Source organism: Ovis aries, chromosome 21 (genome assembly GCF_016772045.2).
Source record: "Ovis aries strain OAR_USU_Benz2616 breed Rambouillet chromosome 21, ARS-UI_Ramb_v3.0, whole genome shotgun sequence".
NCBI classification, from domain to species: Eukaryota; Metazoa; Chordata; class Mammalia; order Artiodactyla; family Bovidae; genus Ovis; species Ovis aries.
Window position 1 is genome coordinate 634,996 of NC_056074.1, and position 19,821 is coordinate 654,816.

The 19,821-nt window shown below is 38.8% G+C and overlaps 1 protein-coding gene across 6 annotated transcripts in view; it reads right to left on the reverse strand.

Annotated features, from left to right (window-relative positions):
- C21H11orf54 (chromosome 21 C11orf54 homolog) overlaps nucleotides 1-19,821 on the reverse strand; it is a 28,251-nt gene that overhangs the window by 2,277 nt on the left and 6,153 nt on the right. For 3 of the 6 annotated variants that reach the window (XM_042238392.1, XM_004019380.5, XM_060404203.1), the window contains exons 2-7: nucleotides 18,002-18,087; nucleotides 16,377-16,475; nucleotides 8,323-8,396; nucleotides 8,042-8,143; nucleotides 6,877-7,053; nucleotides 5,572-5,721 (exon numbers count right to left, since the gene is read on the reverse strand). In XM_042238392.1, coding sequence (XP_042094326.1) covers nucleotides 5,572-5,721; nucleotides 6,877-7,053; nucleotides 8,042-8,143; nucleotides 8,323-8,396; nucleotides 16,377-16,475; nucleotides 18,002-18,056 — 657 coding nt within the window. In that variant the 5' untranslated portion in view covers nucleotides 18,057-18,087. Of the gene's footprint in view, nucleotides 1-5,571; nucleotides 5,722-6,876; nucleotides 7,054-8,041; nucleotides 8,144-8,183; nucleotides 8,255-8,322; nucleotides 8,397-16,376; nucleotides 16,476-18,001; nucleotides 18,107-19,821 lie in introns of those variants that run through there. The other 3 variants (XM_042238393.1, XM_042238394.2, XM_060404204.1) reach the window with 3 other exon arrangements.

The window sequence follows — 19,821 nt, forward strand, 5'->3', positions numbered from 1 at the left end:
AGATTCATATACCCTAGTTTTCAAAAGGACTGCCAATCAGTGTGTACACACTGAAAGATATGAGTGAATAAATAAAGGAGTCTATTGCTGTATTTTTATTTTTCATAGCTTCTCAGCTTTCCTATGAGCATATCCTCATCCCAGTCTTAAATGTTATTATTGCTATTGCTAGATAGAAAAAAAAAAAAAAGCATGGCATTGAAAGTGGAGTATAAGCATCAAAAAGAATAAAATATTGAGGAATACACTTAAGGAGGCTAAAGACTTGTACACTGAAAAGTGCAAAGCATTGCTGAAATGAATTTTAAAAGACTCCAATAAATGGAAAGGCATCTTGTGCTCATGGACTGGACAATTTAATATTGTTGACATGTCAATACTATCAAATATGATCTGCAGATTCACTGCAATTCCTATCAAAATCCCAATGGTGTTTTTGCAGAAACAGAAAAAAACACCAAAAACTTCATATGGAATCTCAAGGGGCCTCAAATTGTCAAAACAGTCTTGAAAAAGAAGAAGAAAGTTGGAAGTCTCACATTTCCTGATATCAAGCTTACTACAGCTGTAGTAATCAAAACAGTGTGATACTAGCATAAAGACAGGCATACAGATCAATGGAACAGAAGAGATCCCAGAAGTAAATCCTTGCATATATGGTCAAATGGTTTCTGACAAGGATGCCATGACCATTCAGTGGGAAAGGACTATCGTTCTAACAAACAATGCTTGGAAAACTGATGTCCATGTGCAAAAAAGTGGTTAGACCCTTTACTTCATACCAGATACAAAAACTAAAAATGGATAAAACACCTAAATATAAGAGCTAAAGCTATAAAGACTTTTAGAAGAAAACATCAGGAGAAAGTTTTAAGACACTGGATTTGACTTTTTAGACTTGGCATCAATAGTACAGGTAACAAACGGAAAACAAGTGGGATTACATTAAGCTAAAAAGCTTTTGTACAGCAAAGAAAACAGCAAACAAAATGAAAAGGCAACCTATGGAATGGGAGAAAATATCTGCAAACCGTATATCTGATAAGGGGTTAATATCTAAAATATATAAGTAATTCACGAGCAAAAAAAATATTTTTAATGATCAAAGAACTGAATTAGACATTTTTTCCAAAGAAGACATACAAATGGGCAACAGGTATATGAAGAAGCACTCAATATCACTATTCATTTGGTAAATGCAAATCAAAACCATGAGACATCAGCTCATTTTAGTGAACATAGCTGTTACCAAAAAGACAAGAGATAAAGTGTTGGTGAGGATGTAGAGAAAAGACAACCCTTGTACACTGCTAGTCGGAATGTATACTTGTACAACCATTATGGAAGTTCCTCAAAAAATTAAAAATAAAACTACCATATGATCAAGCAATTCTACTTCTAGGTATATATCCAAAGTAAATGAAATCACCATCTTGAAGACATATCTGGACTCCTATGTTCACTGCAGCATTATTCGTGATAGCCAAGACTGGGAAACACAACCTAAGTGTCTGTCAATGTATGAATGCAGCCAGGAAATTAAAAGACACTTGCTCCTTGAAAGAAAAGCTATGACCAACCTAGACAGAGCATTAAAAAGCAGTGATACAACTTTGCTGACAAAAATCCATATAGCCAAAGCTATAGTTTTTCCAGTAGTCATATATGGATGTGAGAATTGGACCATAAAGAAGGCTGAGCACTGAAGAATTGATGCTTTCAAACTGTGGTGTTGGGGAAGACTCTTGAGAGTCCCTGGACTGCAAGGAGATCAAATCAGTCCATCCTAAAGGAAATCAACCCTGAATATTCATTGGAAGGACTGATGTTGAAGCTGAAGCTCCCATATTTTGGCCACCTCATACGAAGAGACAACTCACTGGAAAAGACCCTAATGCTGGGAAAGACCAAGGGAAGGAGAAGGGGGCGACAGACACTGAGATGGTTGGATGGCATCACCAACTCAATGGACATGAATTGGAGTAAATTCTCGGAGACAGTGGAGGACAGAGGAGCCTGGTATGCTACAGTCCATGGGGTGCCAAAGAGTCAGACACAACTTAGCAACTAAACAATAACAACAATAATGGATGAATGGACAAAAAAATTATTACCTATCTTTCTAGTTGTGATATATATGAAATATCATTCAGGCTTTAAAAAGCAGGAAATCCCACCATTTGTAACAATGTAGATGAACTTTCACCTTTCACTTTCATACACTGGAGAAGGAAATGGCAACCCACTCCAGTGTTCTTGCCTGGAGAATCCCAGGGACGGGGGAGCCTGGTGGGCTGCCGTCTATGGGGTCACACAGAGTTGGGCACGAATGAAGTGATTTAGCAGCAGCAGCAGATGAACTTGGAGGATACTATACTGAGTGAAATAAGCCAGTTGCAGACAAATACTGGGTGATATCACTTGTATGTGGAATCTAAAAAAGTCCAGTTTAGAAAAACAGTAGAGTGGTGGTTGTCAGAGGCTGAGGTGGATGGGAGTGAAATGAGATGCTGATCAAAGGGTACAGACTTTCAGTCGTAAGATGAGTAAGTTTAAAGATCTAATGTATATCATGTTAACTACAGTTTGTAATGAAGTATTGTTTACTTAATTTTTTAAAAATCCTATAATCATTTGGTGTTTACAAATGGATTGACCTATAATTTTGTTGTAAATAATTTGGAAAAGTAATTAAGTAGTTTCACAATATGTTTTTATATGGGAGATCAGCTGGTTTGCCATTTAAATTTATCAGACTAAAAACTTTAAAACAATATATTTTGTGACAGCTTCATTGTTAAAACAAAACAACATTAAAGTGTAACACTTTTACATTTTGTTCATCATTGACTCAGTGGACATGAATTTGAGCAAACTCCGGGAAATAGAGGACAGAGGAGCCTAACGTCCTGCAGTCCATGGGATCACAAAGAGTCTGAAATGACTTGGGAATGAACAACAGTGACACTTCATTCACTCACCTACCAAAAATTATTATTTTTAAATGACTTTTTTGTTTATTTTTGGCTGTGTTGGGTCTTTGTTGCTACATGAGGGCTTTCTCTAGTTGCTGAAAGAAAGGGCCAACTCTCCAGCTTGGTGTGGGGGCCTCCCATTTGCAATGGCTTCCCTTGTAGCAGAGCATGGGCTCTAGAGTGTGTGGGCTCAGTAGTCGTGGCTCATGGACTTAGCTGCCCTGTGGCATGTGGGATCTTCCAGGACCAGGGATAGAATTTGTGTCCCCTGCAATGGCAAGTGGATACTTAACCACTGGACCATCAGGGAAGTCCTAAAAATTATTTTTGAAAATCCTAGATGACCTGGTTTGTCCTCATGTGGTATTTCATCATTAATATCTTATAAATATATTCTTTTTTTGTTGTTGTTGTTACAGTTAGTCCAGTCCAGTTCAGATCAGTCACTCAGTCGTGTCTGACTCTTTGCGACTCCATGGACTATAGCACTCCAGGCCTCTCTGTCCATCACCAACTCCCAGAGTTTACTCAGTCTCATGTCCATTAAGTCAGTGATGCCATCCAACCATCTCATCCTCTGTCATCCCCTTCTCCTCCTGCCTTCAATCTTTCCCAGCATCAGGGTCTTTCCTAATGAGTTAGTTCTTCACATCAGGTGGTCAAAGTCCTGGAGCTTCAGCTTCAGCATCAGTCCTTCCAATGAATATTCAGGACTGATTTCCTTTAGGATGGACTGGTTGGATCTCCTTATAGTCCAAGGGACTCTCAAGAGTCTTCTCCAACACCACAGTTTAAAAGCATCAATTCTTCGGCGTTCAGTTTTCTTTATAGTCCAACTCTCCTATCCATACATGACTACTCGAAAAACCACAGCTTTGAATAGACGGACCTTTGCTGGCAAAATCATGTCTCTGCTTTTTAATATGCTGTCTAGGTTAGTCATAACTTTTCTTCCAAGGAGTAAGTGTCTTTTAATTTCATGGCTGCACTCACCATCTGCAGTGATTTTGGAGCCCCAAAAAATAGTCTCTCACTGCTTCCACTGTTTCCCCATCTACTTGCCATGAAGTGATGGGACTAGATGCCATGATCTTAGTTTTCTGAATGTTGAACTTCAAGCCAACTTTTTCACTCTCCTCTTTCACTTTCATCAAGAGGCTCTTTAGTTCTTCACTTTCTGCCATAAGGGTGGTGTCATCTGCATATCTGAGGTTATCGATATTTCTCCCAGAAACCTTGATTCCAGCTTGTGCTTCATCCAGCCCAACATTTGTCATGATGTATTCTGCATATAAGTCAAATAAGCAGGGTGACAATATACAGCCTTGACATACTCCTTTCTCGATCTGGAACCAGTCTGTTTTTCTATGTCCAGTTCTAATTGTTGCTTCCTGACCTGCATACAGATTTCTCAAGAGGCAGGTCAAGTGGTCAGGTATTCCCATCTCTTGAGGAATTTTCCATAGTCTGTTGTGGTCCACACAGTCAAAGGCTTTGGCATAGTCAATAAAGCAGAAGTAGATGTCTTTCTGGAACTCTCTTGCTTTTTCCATGATCCAACAGGTGTTGGCAATTTGATCTCTGGTTCCTCTGCTTTTTCTAAATCCAGCTTGAATATCTGGAAGTTCACGGTTCATGTACTGTTGAAGCCTGGCTTGGAGAATTTTGAGCATTACTTTGCTAGCGTGTGAGATGAGTGCAATTGTGCAGTAGTTTGAGCATTCTTTGGGATTGGAATGAAACATGACCTTTTCCAGCACTGTGGCCACTGCTTAGTTTTCCAAATTTGCTGACATATTGAGTGTAGCACTTTTACAGCATCATATAAGATTATAATTTTCATAATGAATTTTTTCCCTAAAACCACAACCATCTTTTTTTTGACAACCATCTTAACAGTTAACTCAATTTACTGAGGTTGGGATTCTAGCAATGGAAATGATCAGTTTCTAAGGCTGGGGTGGCGTCAGGGCAGGAGAGCCTGACTCCAATTTAACTTTGGGCTTCCCTGATAACTCAGTTGGTAAAGAATCCGCCTGCAATGCAGGAGACCCCAGTCCGATTCCTGGGTTGGGAAGATCCTCTGGAGACGGAAAAGGCTACCCACTCTAGTATTCTTGGGCTTCCTTTGTGGCTCAGCTGGTAAAGAATCCACCTGCAATGCAGGAGACCTGGGTTCAATCCCTGGGTTGGGAAGATCCCCTGGGGAAGGGAAAGGCTACCCTCTCCAGTATTCTGGCCTGGAGAATTCCATGGACTGTATATTCCAAGGGGTCACAAAGAGTCAGACACAACTGATCAACTTTCACTTGCACTTTCAAGGCTTATACTCACAGCTATCTTGATCTTTGAAACTAAGAAGAAAGTTCTAATATTATTAACATGAAGAAAGGACTCTAGCAGGACCTTATCATATAACATGCTTTACAGTATTCTTTGTCATTTAAATTTTAAGGTAATATGATCATAGTAAAAGGATCTGTTCAGAAAGTCTTTAAAGGTTAAATTCTCAATGTAATCTTAAAATCTCCTACAATCTTAAGCACATGCACACACACACACACACACACACACACACACGTGCAGAGGCCTTTACCATAATGTGAGTCTTCACTTTTCCCTTCTGAATTATGAAAGCACCTCCCATCCCTACAGGCTTATCTCCATAATGTTTTTCAAGAGTCTGCCTCATACATGTCACAAAGTTAAGTTTTCCAGTTCTTCTTTTGACTTTCACCTCAATGACCTAGAGAGAATATAAATATACATACCATTGTTCTAAGCTGTAAAATATTATGCAAATAACTACCAAAGTGAAACATTATATAATTCAGTGCCATCAAGCAAATATTCAATTGTTTGTTTTGAGCACCCAGATATAAGCAGAAGTATCTCAGTCCTCTAAGTCTTAATTATATATATCATATATATATATATATGATATATATCATTTACTCTAATAATGTCTTATTCATGCTTTCTTAGACTGAGAAAGAGAGTTATAGCTTAATTTTACAAATTTATAGCTATATTCAACACTGAACTCTTGAGACTCTTATTATATGTCAATATGGTATAAGACTGAGAATTATTTGATTTAAAAGATTAATTTCTGATAACTAGAGAGGAGAAATGACTATATTTTCTTATTTCCTTTAAAATTCTGGACTTCTGTTACCTCCACTTTAGTAGGTATTTTTGCTTCACCACCTCATTTCTCAAAGTGGCTGAAGTAGTTATCTCTTTACAAAATCTGAGAGTTCTCACAACTGCTAAAACTGAAATCATCTTAAAAAAAAAACAGCTTTATTGGGATATAATTCACATACCATACAATCCACCTATTTAAAGTAAACAATTGAATGGCTTTCAGTATATTTACAGAGCTGTGTGACCATCATTACAATTTTGGAATATGAAATCTTTTTTTTTTGTTGGTACTAACAGGAAATAAATATGAAGTGGGGCATTAATTTTCCTTATCTCTTCTTTCTATAATTTCTATACTCTATAATATAATCCCATCATTTCTAGCTATCTCAATTAATGTCTGATCAGTCAGGAATGAGCAAGTTACATATGTACTAACTGTAGGCAGACATTATCTTCTTCAGCTGCATGGTTCATCTATTTGACTAACTCACTCCCCACAAGAATATCCCATTACCTTTTAGTTCCTTGGAAAAAGGCTACTGTTTATTGTATTATTCTTAACCTTAGTTTTAAATGAGACTTTCACTCTGCCTGCAGTACTTTCTGAATCTTTCATAACTGGATTATTTAAAGAGCTTTGACTTGGGTAGCTTTGGATTTTCTTAAGAAAATTACAGTAGCAATAAGCATTCAGATTTTTAGCTCTCTGAGAAATTTTGGAGAATATTGCATTTATCAACAACATCACCTTCCCAGGTTGGCCTTCACTGGCAAAAAGATTAGCCAGTAACGCACACCCAAAATCATGATATTTCTCACTGTATTTCTCTAGTAGACACCCTCCATCTGCAGGGTTAACCCGAGCAAAGTAACTTCCATTCACAGGAGGTTTGTGTTCATTTTCTGCCTGAACAAGTAGCATAAACTGAAAAGAAAAGTAAATAAGGTATTTAGTCAATCCTAGAATCTCTATGCAAAACAGAATATCTTGAAAATGTGACAAAATATTTTGCCCTAGACTTTAAGACATTTTATTTTAAGATCTAATAATAAAACATGAAAAATAGAATATTTAATGTTAGATTAAAATGTTAAAGATTTACAAATATCAAAAAACTGGAAAAAAACATTTTATAAAATGTTTACAGTATTATGGTGTTTCTATGAGATTGTGACATTTGCTTTAAAATTTCTCATTTACAATTTTTAACTTTTTCTATCTTGAACACTAGGAAATTTATATTAATGTTTCTCTAAAAGGACTTGTATGATTATTGACTAACAGTCACATCTGTAAGAGGCAGTGAGAGAGAATATGCAAACTGAGGAGGTTATTCACTCTCTGTTCATGAGATGTGAAGAAGCACTGATATTTTTATGTTGGAAATGTGTTGACATACACAGTGATGGAGATTACCTTTTATAAATAATAATCATACTACTGGGCTAGATCCCTAGTATTGGTCTGAAGGAGGGAGTTGACTAGGTCATTAAACATTTCATGCATCTTCTGATTGAAAGCTGTCTTTGAACTAGCCAAGGTCAGAGAAGCTAGGAATCCTCTGATGTGTATGGACCAAAATCTTTCACAGTCCAGAGTCCTCGGCAAATCACAGCAGGACCTTTGATAGACTCATCTATGACTGAATGTATATCTTAAGAAAATCTAAATTAGAGATTAGTGCTCCATTTCAGTTCAACTAACTGTAGCATGTTCTACACTCTAAATCAGTATCAAACAGTATCAAATCTGTAGAGAGGTATGATATCAACCATTTACAATTCATTCAGATGACAAGATTTCTGATAAGGCAGTAAAAGGAAAAAGGCAAACAAAGTCTCAAATCAATAAATAAAAATAATTATATTAATATATACTACATATTATATATAACACATGATAATATGCTGACCTCAGAATTGAATCCAAGAGTCTGAAATGGGCCTGCTCCTGCTCCAAGAATAAAACCTCCAGGAAGCTGGATGTCTTTTGCAATCTTATTTAAATCATAAACCTAAGTAAGAGAAACAGCATACTATTTAAAACTGACTTACGTAAATTCCCAGGTTTACTGTTTGTTACTGAGTCCATTAACATTTGCTTGTCACACTGGTCAGTGGATCTTCTAAGAATAAAAACAGGAATCAGTTTCCATAATCTTCATGTGAATGTGAAAAGTAAAAATACACTTACTTTTTTTTTATTTACAAGAGGCAGTAAGTAAGGCACACCTCCTACTTCTGCAATTCTAGTTTTTCCACAGATGCCTAAAAAGAAAATAGACCTTAAAAATAAGTGAACATCTACATCTAAGTATAAAATACCAGAACACACTTATTAAGAGTATGTATCTTTTAGAAGAATTGATGCTTTCAAAGTATAGTGCTAGAGAAGACTCCTGAGAGTCCCTTGGACAGCAAGGAGATCAAACTAGTCCATCCTAAAGGAAATCAACCCTTAATATTCATTGGAAGGACTGATGCTGAAGCTCCAATACTTTGGCCACTTGATGTGAGTACCCAATTCAATGGAAAAGACCCTGATGATGGGAAAGACTGAGGGCAAGAGGAGAAGGGGACGACAGAGGGCGAGATGGTTGGATGGCATCACCAACTCAATGGACATGAGTTTGAGTCAACTCCGGGAGACAGTGATGGACAAGGAAGCCTGGCATGCTGTATAAGGTCCATGGGATTGCCAAGAGTTGGATACAACTGAGCGACTGAACAACAATAACTTTTGGGGTTTCCCTGGTGATCCAGTGGCTAAGATTCTGAGCTCCCAATGCAGGGGGCCTGAGTTCAATCCTTGGTCAGGGAACTAGATCCCATATGCTGCAACTAAAGATTCTGCATAACACAACTAAGACCTAGTGCAGCGAAATAAATGAATGAATAAATAAATATTTTTTAAGAGAGTATACACAATTTACTCTATATCCTGTGATAAACCATAATGGAAAATATAGAAAAAGAAGGTATATATGTGTATAACTGAGTCACTTTGCTCTATAGCAGAGATTGTCACAACATCGTAAATCAACTATACATATATTTTTAAAGAGTATGTAAGTTTTCCATTCTCATCGTTTTACAAATAGCAGGGGTCAGAATCTGTATTGGGTTGGCCAAAAATGTCCTTCAGTTTTTCAAGTAAAAATAAAACACACATTTTTCATTTTTACCTAGAATTTTATTGAACAAAGTATTCACCATTTTGTTCCACTGCCTTCTGCCATTATTCAGGTAACTTCATAATTCCATCTTCCCAACACTTTCTATCTTTTTGAGCAAAGAACTGTTCTCAGTGCCTTTAACAGTCTTTTAGGGAACTGAAATTTTTTCCATGAAGAAAATCTTGTAAAGACTGAAATAAATGGACATCCAAAGATACAATGTCTGGTGAATATGGCAGATGAATTAGAATTTCCCAGTCAAGCTAAAACAGATTTTGCCTGGTCATCAAAGAAACATGTAGCCTTGCATTATGGAGGATTATGCATTTTCTGTTGACTAATTCTGGACACTTTTCATCAAGTGCTGCTTTCAGCTGGTCTAATTGGGAACAGTACTTTTTGGAATTAACTTGTTTGATTTTCCAGAAGGTGCTCATAGTAGAATGGACTCCCTTCCAATCTCTCCATATTCATAACATCACCTTCTCTGGGTGAAGTCCAGCCTTTGGTGTGGTAGGTGGTGGTTCATTTCACTTACCCCACAATCGCTTCCATTCCACATTATTGTACAGTATTCACTTTTCTTCACCCATCACAATTTTTTTTTAAAGAATGTTTTCATGTTATTTAAGTAGAGAATCGCATGTGGAAATATAGTCAAGTAGGTTTTCTCTGCTTAACTTATGTGGAACCCAACGTCAAAGCAATGAATATAACCAAGCTGCTGCAGATGATTTTCAGCACTGGATATTTTGCGTGTGTCAGCAATCTCTTGCATGGTATAACTCAATGGAATTCCAGTTGAGCTATTTCAAATCCTGAAAGATGATGCTGTGAAAGTGCTGCACTCAATATGCCAGCAAATTTGGAAAACTCAGAAGTGGCCACAGGACTGGAAAAGGTCAGTTTTCATTCCAATTCCAAAAAAAGGCAACGCCAAACAATGCTCAAACTACCGCACAATAGCACTCATCTCACATGCTAGTAAAGTAATGCTCAAAATTCTCCAAGCCAGGTTTCAGCAATACATGAATCATGAACTTCCAGATGTTCAAGCTGGTTTTAGAAAAGGCAGAGGAACCAGAGATCAAATTGCCAACATCCACTGGATCATGGACAAAGCAAGAGAGTTCCAGAAAAACATCTATTTCTGCTTTATTGACTATGCCAAAGCCTTTGACTGTGTGGATCACAATAAACTGTGGAAAATTCTGAAAGAGATGGGAATACGAGACCACCTAACCTGCCTCTTGAGAAACCTATATGTAGGTCAGGAAGCAACAGTTAGAACTGGACATGGAACAACAGACTGGTTCCAAATAGGAAAAGGAGTATGTCAAGGCTGTATATTGTCACCCTGCTTATTTAACTTCTATGCAGAGTATATCATGAGAAACGCTGGGCTGATAGAAGCACAAGCTGGAATCAAGATTGCCAGGAGAAATATCAATAACCTCATATATGCAGATGACACCACCCTTATGGCAGAAAGCGAAGAGGAACTATAAAGCCTCTTGATGAAAGTGAAAGAAGAGAGCGAAAAAGTTGGCTTAAAGCTCAACATTCAGAAAACAAAGATCATGGCATCCAGTGCCATCACTTCATAGGAAATAGATGGGGAAACAGTGGAAACAGTGTCAGACTTTATTTTTTTGGGCTCCAAAATCATTGCAGATGGTGACTGCAGCCATGAAATTAAAAGACGCTTACTCCTTGGAAGGAAAGTTATGACCAACCTAGATAGCATATTCAAAAGTAGAGACATTACTTTGCCAACAAAGGTCCATCTAGTCAAGGCTATGGTTTTTCCAATAGTCATGTATGGATGTGAGAGTTGGACTGTGAAGAAAGCTGAGCACCGAAGAATTGGTGCTTTTGAACTGTGGTGTTAGAGAAGACTCTTGAGAGTCCCTTGGACTGCAAGGAGATCCAACCAGTTTATACTAAAGGAGATCAACCTTGGGTGTTCTTTGGAAGGAATGATGCTAAAGCTGAAACTCCAGTACTTTGGCCACCTCATGCAAAGAGGTGACACATTGGAAAAGCCTCTGATGTTGGGAGGGATTGGGGGCAGGAGGAGAAGGGGACGACCGAGGATGAGATGGCTGGATGGCATCATGGTCTCAATGGACATGAGTTTGAGTGAACTCCCGGAGCTGGTGGTGGACAGGGAGGCCTGTCCCTGTGTGCTGCAATTCATGGGGCTGCAAAGAGTCGGACACAACTGAGCGACTGAACTGAACTGAACTGAATGTCTCAATTTGATAGCTATCAATTTCAACTGGTCTACTCGACCATGGAGCATCATCCAGTATATCTTCAGCAGAAAACTTCACAAACCACTTTAGACACGTTTGTTCAGTCATAGCACCTTCTCCATACATTGCACAAATCTTTTTTGGGGTTTCAAAAGTCAAGAAACACCTGGAGTAACAAGCAAATTTGGCCTTGGAATGCAGAATGAAGCAGGGCAAAGACTAATAGAGTTTTGCCAAGAAAATGCACTGGTCACAGCAAACACCTTCTTCCAACAACACAAGAGAAGACTCTACACATGGACATCACCAGATGGTCAACACCAAAATCAGACTGATTCTATTCTATGCAGCCAAAGATGGAGAACCTCTGTACAGAAAACAAGAACAAGACCAGGAGCTGAGTGTAGCTCAGATCATGAACTCCTTATTGCCAAATTCAGACTGAAATTGAAGAAAGTAGGGAAAACCGCTAGACCATTCAGGTATGACTTAAATCAAATCCCTTATGATTATCCAGTGGAAGTGAGAAATAGATTTAAGGGCCTAGATCTGATAGATAGAGTGCCTGATGAACTATCGAATGAGGTTCGTGACATTGTACAGGAGACAGGGATCCAGACCATCCCCATGGAAAAGAAATGCAAAAAAGCAAAATGGCTGTCTGAGGAGGCCTTGCAAATAGCTGTGAAAAGAAGAGAGGTGAAAAGCAAAGGAGAAAAGGAAAGATATAAGCATCTGAATGTGCAGAGTTCCAAAGAACAGCAAGAAGAGATAAGAAAGCCTTCTTCAGTGATCAATGCAAAGAAATAGAGGAAAAGAACAGAATGGGAAAGATTAGAGATCTCTTCAAGAAAATTAGAGATACCAAGGGAACATTTCATGCAAAAATGGGCTCGATAAAGGACAGAAATGGTATGGACCTAAGAAAGGCAGAAGATATTAAGAAGAGGTGGCAAGAATACACGGAAGAACTGTACAGAAAATATCTTCTCGATGCAGATAATCATGATGATGTGATCACTAATCTAGAGCCAGACATCTTGGAAAGTGAAGTCAAGTGGGCCTTAGAAAGCATCACTACAAACAAAGCTAGTGGAGGTGATGGAATTCCAGTTGAGCTGTTTCAAATCCTGAAAGATGATGCTGTGAAAGTGCTGCACTCAATATGCCAGCAAATTTGGAAAACTCAGAAGTGGCCACAGGACTGGAAAAGGTCAGTTTTCATTCCAATTCCAAAGAAAGGCAATGCCAAAGAATGCTCAAACTACTGCACAATAGCACTCATCTCACATGCTAGTAAAGTAATGCTCAAAATTCTCCAAGCCAGGCTTCAGCAATACGTGAACCATGAAATTCCTGATGTTCAAGCTGGTTTTAGAAAAGGCAGAGGAACCAGAGATCAAATTGCCAACATCCGCTGGATCATGGAAAAAGTAAGAGAGTTCCAGAAAAACATCTTTCTGCTTTATTGACTATGCCAAAGCCTTTGACTGTGTGGATCACAAGAAACTGTGGAAAATTCTGAAAGAGATGGGAATACCAGACCACCTAACCTGCCTCTTGAGAAATCTGTATGCAGGTCAGGAAGCAACAGTTAGAACTGGACATGGAACAACAGACTGGTTCCAAATAGGAAAAGGAGTACATCAAGGCTGTATATTGTCCCCCTGCTTATTTAACTTCTATGCAGACTACATCATGAGAAACGCTGGACTGGAAGAAATACAAGCTGGAATCAAGATTGCTGGGAGAAATATCAATAACCTCAGATATGCAGATGACACCACTCTTATGGCAGAAAGTGAAGAGGAGCTAAAAGCCTCTTGATGAAAGTGAAAGAGGAGAGCGAAAAAGTTGGCTTAAAGCTCAACATTCAGAAAACAAAGATCATGGCATCCGGTCCCATCACTTCATGGGAAATAGATGGGGAAACAGTGGAAACAGTGTCAGACTTTATTTTTGGGGGCTCCAAAATCACTGCAGATGGTGATTGCAGCCATGAAATTAAAAGACGCTTACTCCTTGGAAGGAAAGTTATGACCAACGTAGATAGTATATTCAAAAGCAGAGACATTACTTTTCCGACTAAGGTCTGTCTAGCCAAGGCTATGTTTTTTCCTGTGGTCATGTATGGATGTGAGAGTTGGACTGTGAAGAAGGCTGAGCGCCGAAGAATTGGTGCTTTTGAACTGTGGTGTTAGAGAAGACTCTTGAGAGTCCCTTGGACTGCAAGGAGATACAACCAGTCCATTCTGAAGGAGATCAACCCCGGGATTTCTTTGGAAGGAATGATGCTAAAGCTGAAATTCCAGTACTGTGGCCACCTTATGAGAAGAGTTGACTCACTGGAAAAGACTCTGATGCTGGGGGGGATTGGGGGCAGGAGGAGAAGGGGCGACCGAGGATGAGATGGCTGGATGGCATCACGGTCTCAATGGACCTGAGTCTGAGTGAACTCGGGGAGATGGTGATGAACAGGGAAGGCTGGTGTGCTGCGATTCATGGGGTGGCAAAGAGTCGGACACGACTGAGCGACTGAACTGAAACTGAAACTGTGTTTTTACCTTTCGTCAAGTAATAAAAGCATAATATGCTGAAAATGTTGCTTTTTTTCTTCTATCTTCAATATTAAAATGGTTTTTAAGATGGTAACAATAACCCTGTATGCGAGACAGCAAAAGAGACACAGATGTATAGAACAGTCTTTTGGACTCTGGGGGAAAGAGAGAGGGTGGGATGATTTGGGAGAATGGCATTGAAACATGTATCATAGTATATATGTAACGAATCACCAGTCCAGGTTCGATGCATGATACTGGGTGCTTGGGGCTGGTGCACTGGGAGGACCCAGAGGGATGCTGTGGGGAGGGAGGAAGGGAGGGGGTTCAGGATGGGGAACACGTGTATACCTGTGGCGGATTCATGTTGATGTATGGCAAAACTGATACAATATTGTAAAGTAATTAACCTCCAATTAAAATAAGTGAAATTATATTTAAAAAAATAAAATGGTTACACAAAACTTATCCATTTTGATAAGTTTTTAAAAAACGTATGCTGATATGACAGCTGTCAGAATATAATCTAACAAAATTGTCTGAATGAAGCTAAAGGCAACTAAGTGCTATTAGAGCCATCTTAAGGAAAAAACCAAACGAATCTTTTGGCCAACCTAAAAGTAGCTAGGACCCCTGTCCTATTCTAACTACCTGTGTTTTTTTCCTTTTTTGTTGTTTTTCTGGCTGTGCCACTTGGCTTATGGTATCTGAGTTCCCTGACTAGGAGTCCTAACCACTGGATTGCTGAGGAGTTCCCTACTTGTGTTTCTAATACTGTCATAACCAAGTATGACTTGATATAGTTAGTAACATAAAGGCAATGGAATTAATGGTAAGGCAAGGGCTAGAATGGGGGCCAATGTCTGGATTGGATGAAGTTTCTATATTAGTCTGTAATGACTTAGCCCTTTAAAAGTCTTTTTTTTTTTTTTTTTTTGTGGGAGTGGAGGGCTTTAGCTAAAATTATATTTTAAGGGGACTTCCCTCATGGTCCAATGGTGAAGACTCCACATTCCCAATGCAGGGGACCCAGGTTTAATCCATGGTCGGGGAACTATACGTATTCCACAACCAAGAATCCACATGCTATGGTGATGATTTCACGAGCCTCAACGAAGGCCCAGAGCAGCCAAAATAAACAGTGTAGCCTTGGGGCAGGTTATTCCTTAAGTGATACCAGTTCAGTTCAGTCGGTCAGTCGTGTCTGACTCTTTGTGACCCCTTGGATTGCGGCACGCCAGGTCTCCCTGTCCATCAACTGCTGGAATTTGCTCAAACTCACGTCCATCAAGTCGGTGATGCCATCCAACCATCTCATCCTCTGTCATCCCCTTCTCCTCCCGCCTTCAATCTTTCCCAGCATCAGGGTCTTTTTGAATGGGTCCTTCCAGTAAGGGACATACAGAACAGTATTCTTGAGCCCTTCTGCAGAACTAAAACCCCCGCCAAATGGAAGATGTTAACTACTTGATGAAACAGTCTTCACTCCAAAGAGAAAGCTACAGTTCAATGACCCTGAGAACCACAGATCATGGACCGCCCGAGACGATCTCTATACTGAACGAATGCAAGCCTTGCGAGTACCCTGATCCTTATGAGAAACCCCTCCCCATGACTAACTCCTCCCTAAGACTCCCCAAACCCCCACTTCAGTTTGGGACCCACAGTTTTGAGAGCATTAGTCTGCTATGTCTCTCTTGGCCTGGCAAAGTAATAAAGCTATTCTTTTCTACTTCATGGAAAACTCTTTGTCTCTGAGAGTCAATTTGACGCTGCTATACAGAGGCTGTTTCAGTATCAATATTAATGTCCCTCCTCACTTTGAACATTGGTAATCAGTTGACAAATTTGTTGAAGGGATGTAAATATTTAATAGATGATTCAAATAAATACAAGGCTTTTTCTTAAAAGCCTTCAGATATTGAATAAATGAAACAAAAATTATAATGTTTCCAAAATAGTCACTTGAACAATTAAAAATAAAATTTTCACGTGATAGTCAGATGCTAGCCTACTGAATAGCTATTATATAACCTATGAAAGTTACAGAAGTACATAAAACACCATATTTTCCTACAAAGGTATAAAATGAAATTTGACCAATATTAGAAAACACAGAAATGACGCACAATTTAATCTAAAAGTTGGGGCAATATCCTTTATCTAGAGATAATTTAAGATAATCCTTAAAAATAATTTTGGTTTCAGGAAAAGATTTGGTCTGAAAAGGAAAAGCTAATTGCAAAGACTGCTTACCTTTTACAGGAAAGGTAAATGGCTCCTTAGTTAAATCAGGGCAATCAACTACAGAGACGTGGACTTCAGCAAAGTTATCCCTTAGCCCCTTCTGCAGAACTAAAGAAGACAAAAGAAAGGGTTAACATTAGGTAGAAATTTGCCACCACATATCAAGTCTTCCCCCGATTTTTTTGTGTGTCCTATTTCCAACCTAAACTTGTGTAAATTTTTTTTTTTTTTAATTTCTGGCTGCACCGCCCAGCATGTGGGATCTTAGTTCCACAACAGGGATGGAATTTTTGCCACCTACAGTGGAAGCAAGGAGTCTTACCCTCTGGAGTGCCAGGAAGTTCCTAAACTTGAGTAATTTAAAAGGAGCCTTGGAGGCCAGCAATTAAGACCCCATGCTTCTACTGAAGGGGGTGCTCCTGCATGCTGCGCTGCCAAAAAAATCATATAAAACAAAAAGGGGGGGAACAATCTTGCTAATGGACTTATTTAGACACATAATTAGACACATAATTAATCATAAGATATGAATACTACTATGCATAAATACTTTCATAAGTACCACTGTAAGCTGTAGTGATTATAAACCACTGAAGATAAACACTGCACTTATTTTCTTTTAGGGAAAGGATTCCAGGAATTGAAATGTAAATATTTAAACTGCTAGAGAGTAAGCAATTACATGCCACACCTTCATTAATGTTTACAGGCAAAGTGTTTAGCAAAAGAGGACATGAAAGTATGTGCTATATGACTTTACTTATCTGCATTTCAAACAAAGAAAACTAATCTAAAGTCACACAAGTCAGAATAATGGTCACTTCCTGGGAAAGTGATATTGACTAAGAAAGTATGAAGAGTCTTCTGGGATACTGGAAACAGTTTATACCTTTTTTTAAAAAGTTTATTATTTGGCCATGCTGGGTGGTATGTGCGATCTTAGTTCCCCGATCAAGGATCTGTGCACCCCTCCAGAGTCTTTTTTTTAAAAAAATATTTATTTATTTGACTGCAACAGGTCTTAGTTGAGGCATGTTGGATCTATTTATTTTTTAATTGGAAGAAAATTGCTTTACAATGTTGTGTTGGTTTCTGCTGAACATCAACTTGAATCTGTCATGATTTTATACAAATATATATATTTTATACAAATATATATATATATATTCCTTCTCTCTCCTGGCTTCACTTTCTTTTTCTTACTTATTAGTAGATCCCTTCCCTTGAATTAATCCTCTGACACTCCTTAAATTCTTGTTCAAATAAGGTGAGATACCTAAAAATATACACAGACAGAAAAAACTAAGCAAGGTTCACTGGCAGTCTGTCATATCAGGAGAGGGGGGAAAAAGTAGTAGATTGGGAACATGATTAATGTATCACAGTAGATTATTTCAAGAGTACTGCAACTGGTAAAAAGTTAATAAAGCAAAACTGTGTACTCTTTGGGCACCACATACATTTAAATCTTGGATTGTCATATTCATTTTCATTCTGTAAAGTTAGTATCTCATCAAGACTATTTGAATGGTGAATTTAGGTTTTTTTGAGAGGCAGAGATTTGGACTCTCATATCTTAGAATGTTTTATTTTTTTCTCTTAGGATAATAAAAAAGACTCAGTATAGTATTTACCTCCAACAAGCTCCTCTAGACTTGGCACATGAAAAGAATATTCAGCACAAGCCATCTTCTTTCTTCCTTAGGGGACAAGGCACAACCTTTAAAAGAATAACATAGCTGTTGGGGAAAAATTAGTCTGAACCAACTAAGTCCAAGATGGCAAAAGATTCAACTTCCAGTAGACCTTGAGCCTCCTTGTAAAACATTAGCATCTAAATGGCACACCCATAAGCACCATAACCATAGAAGGCCAAAAAGTGGGTGGTGGCCTAATTCCTGAAAATCTCTGCCCCAAATAGTTGGATTAATCCTCCCACTTGTTAGCCTATGAAGTTACCCAGCCCATAAATACTAACCATCCTACATTTTGGGACCTCTAGCTTTCTGAGCTGGCCCACACTGTCCATCTCTTCTCCAAGGCCGTCTTGCTTTTTGAGACAGACGGCATTCTGTTTACGAAATTAGTTCAGTTCAGTTGCTCCGTCGTGTCTGACTCTGCAACCCCATGGACTGCAGCATGCCAGGCTTCCCTGTCCATCACTGAATGTTGAGTTTTAAGCCAACTTTTTCACTCTCTTCTTTCATTTTTATCAAGAGGCTCTTTAGTTCTTCGCTTTCTGCCATAAGGGTGGTGTCATCTGCATATCTGAGGTTATTGATATTTCTCCCGGCAATCTTGATTCCAGCTTGTGCTTCTACCAGCCCAGCGTTTCTCATGATGTACTCTGCACGTAAGTTAAATAAGCAAGGTGACAATATACAGCCTTGATTTACTCCTTTCCCGAACTGGAACCATCCTGTTGTTCCATGTCCAGTTCTAACTGTTGCTTCTTGACCTGCATACAGATTTCTCAAGAGGCAGGTCAGGCGGTCTGGTACGCCCATCTCTTGATGAATTTTCCACAGCTTGTTGTGATCCACAGTCAAAGGCTTTAGCATAGTCAGTAAAGCAAAATTAGATGTTTTTCTCAAACTCTTGCCTTTTCAATGATCCAATAGATGTTGGCAATTTGATGTCTGGTTCCTCTGCCTTTTCTAAATCCAGCTTGAACATCTGGAAGTTCACGGTTCATGTACTGTTGAAGCCTCACTTGGAGAATTTTGAGCATTACTTTGCTAGTGTAGAGTATGAGATGAGTGCAACTGTGCAGTAGTTTGAACATTCTTTGGCATTGCCTTTCTTTGGGACTGGAATGAAAACTGACCTTTTCCAGTCCTGTGGCCACTGCTGAGTTTTCCAAATTTGCTAGCATATTGAGTGCAGCACTTTCACAGCATCACCTTTTAGGATTTGAAATAGCTCAACTGGAATTCCATCATCTCCACTAGCTTTGTTTACAGTGATGCTTCCTAAGGCCCACTTGACTTCGCATTCCAGGATCTCTGGCTGTAGGTAAGTGATCACACCATTGTGGTTATCTGAGTCATGAAGATCTTTTTTGTGCAGTTCTGTGTATTTTTGAAATATCTCTGTAAATAAATCTACTTCCTATCACTTTGTCTCTCACTGAATACTTTCTTTAGATAAGACCTAAAGACTTGAGCTTCATTAAGTCCTGAGTGTGTGATCTCAAAAGACAGTGGGCTCAAGTCCCAACCTGAGTTGTGAGGTTTCATGAGGATTTACAAGATAAAGCAAGTGTAGCTTAATGGTTGCAAGAGTTCACAGTGCACCAAGCATGAACATCTAAAGCTCTGGAAATGAAAGAGTTCAGTTATGCAAGGAAGGCAAAAGGGCATTTAGGTGTCTGTCCTCACAGAAAGGTAACCACAGCTTTTAGAATTTAATAATCAGAGTGAGAAATGTCCAAGTAACCTCTTTTAATACTAAC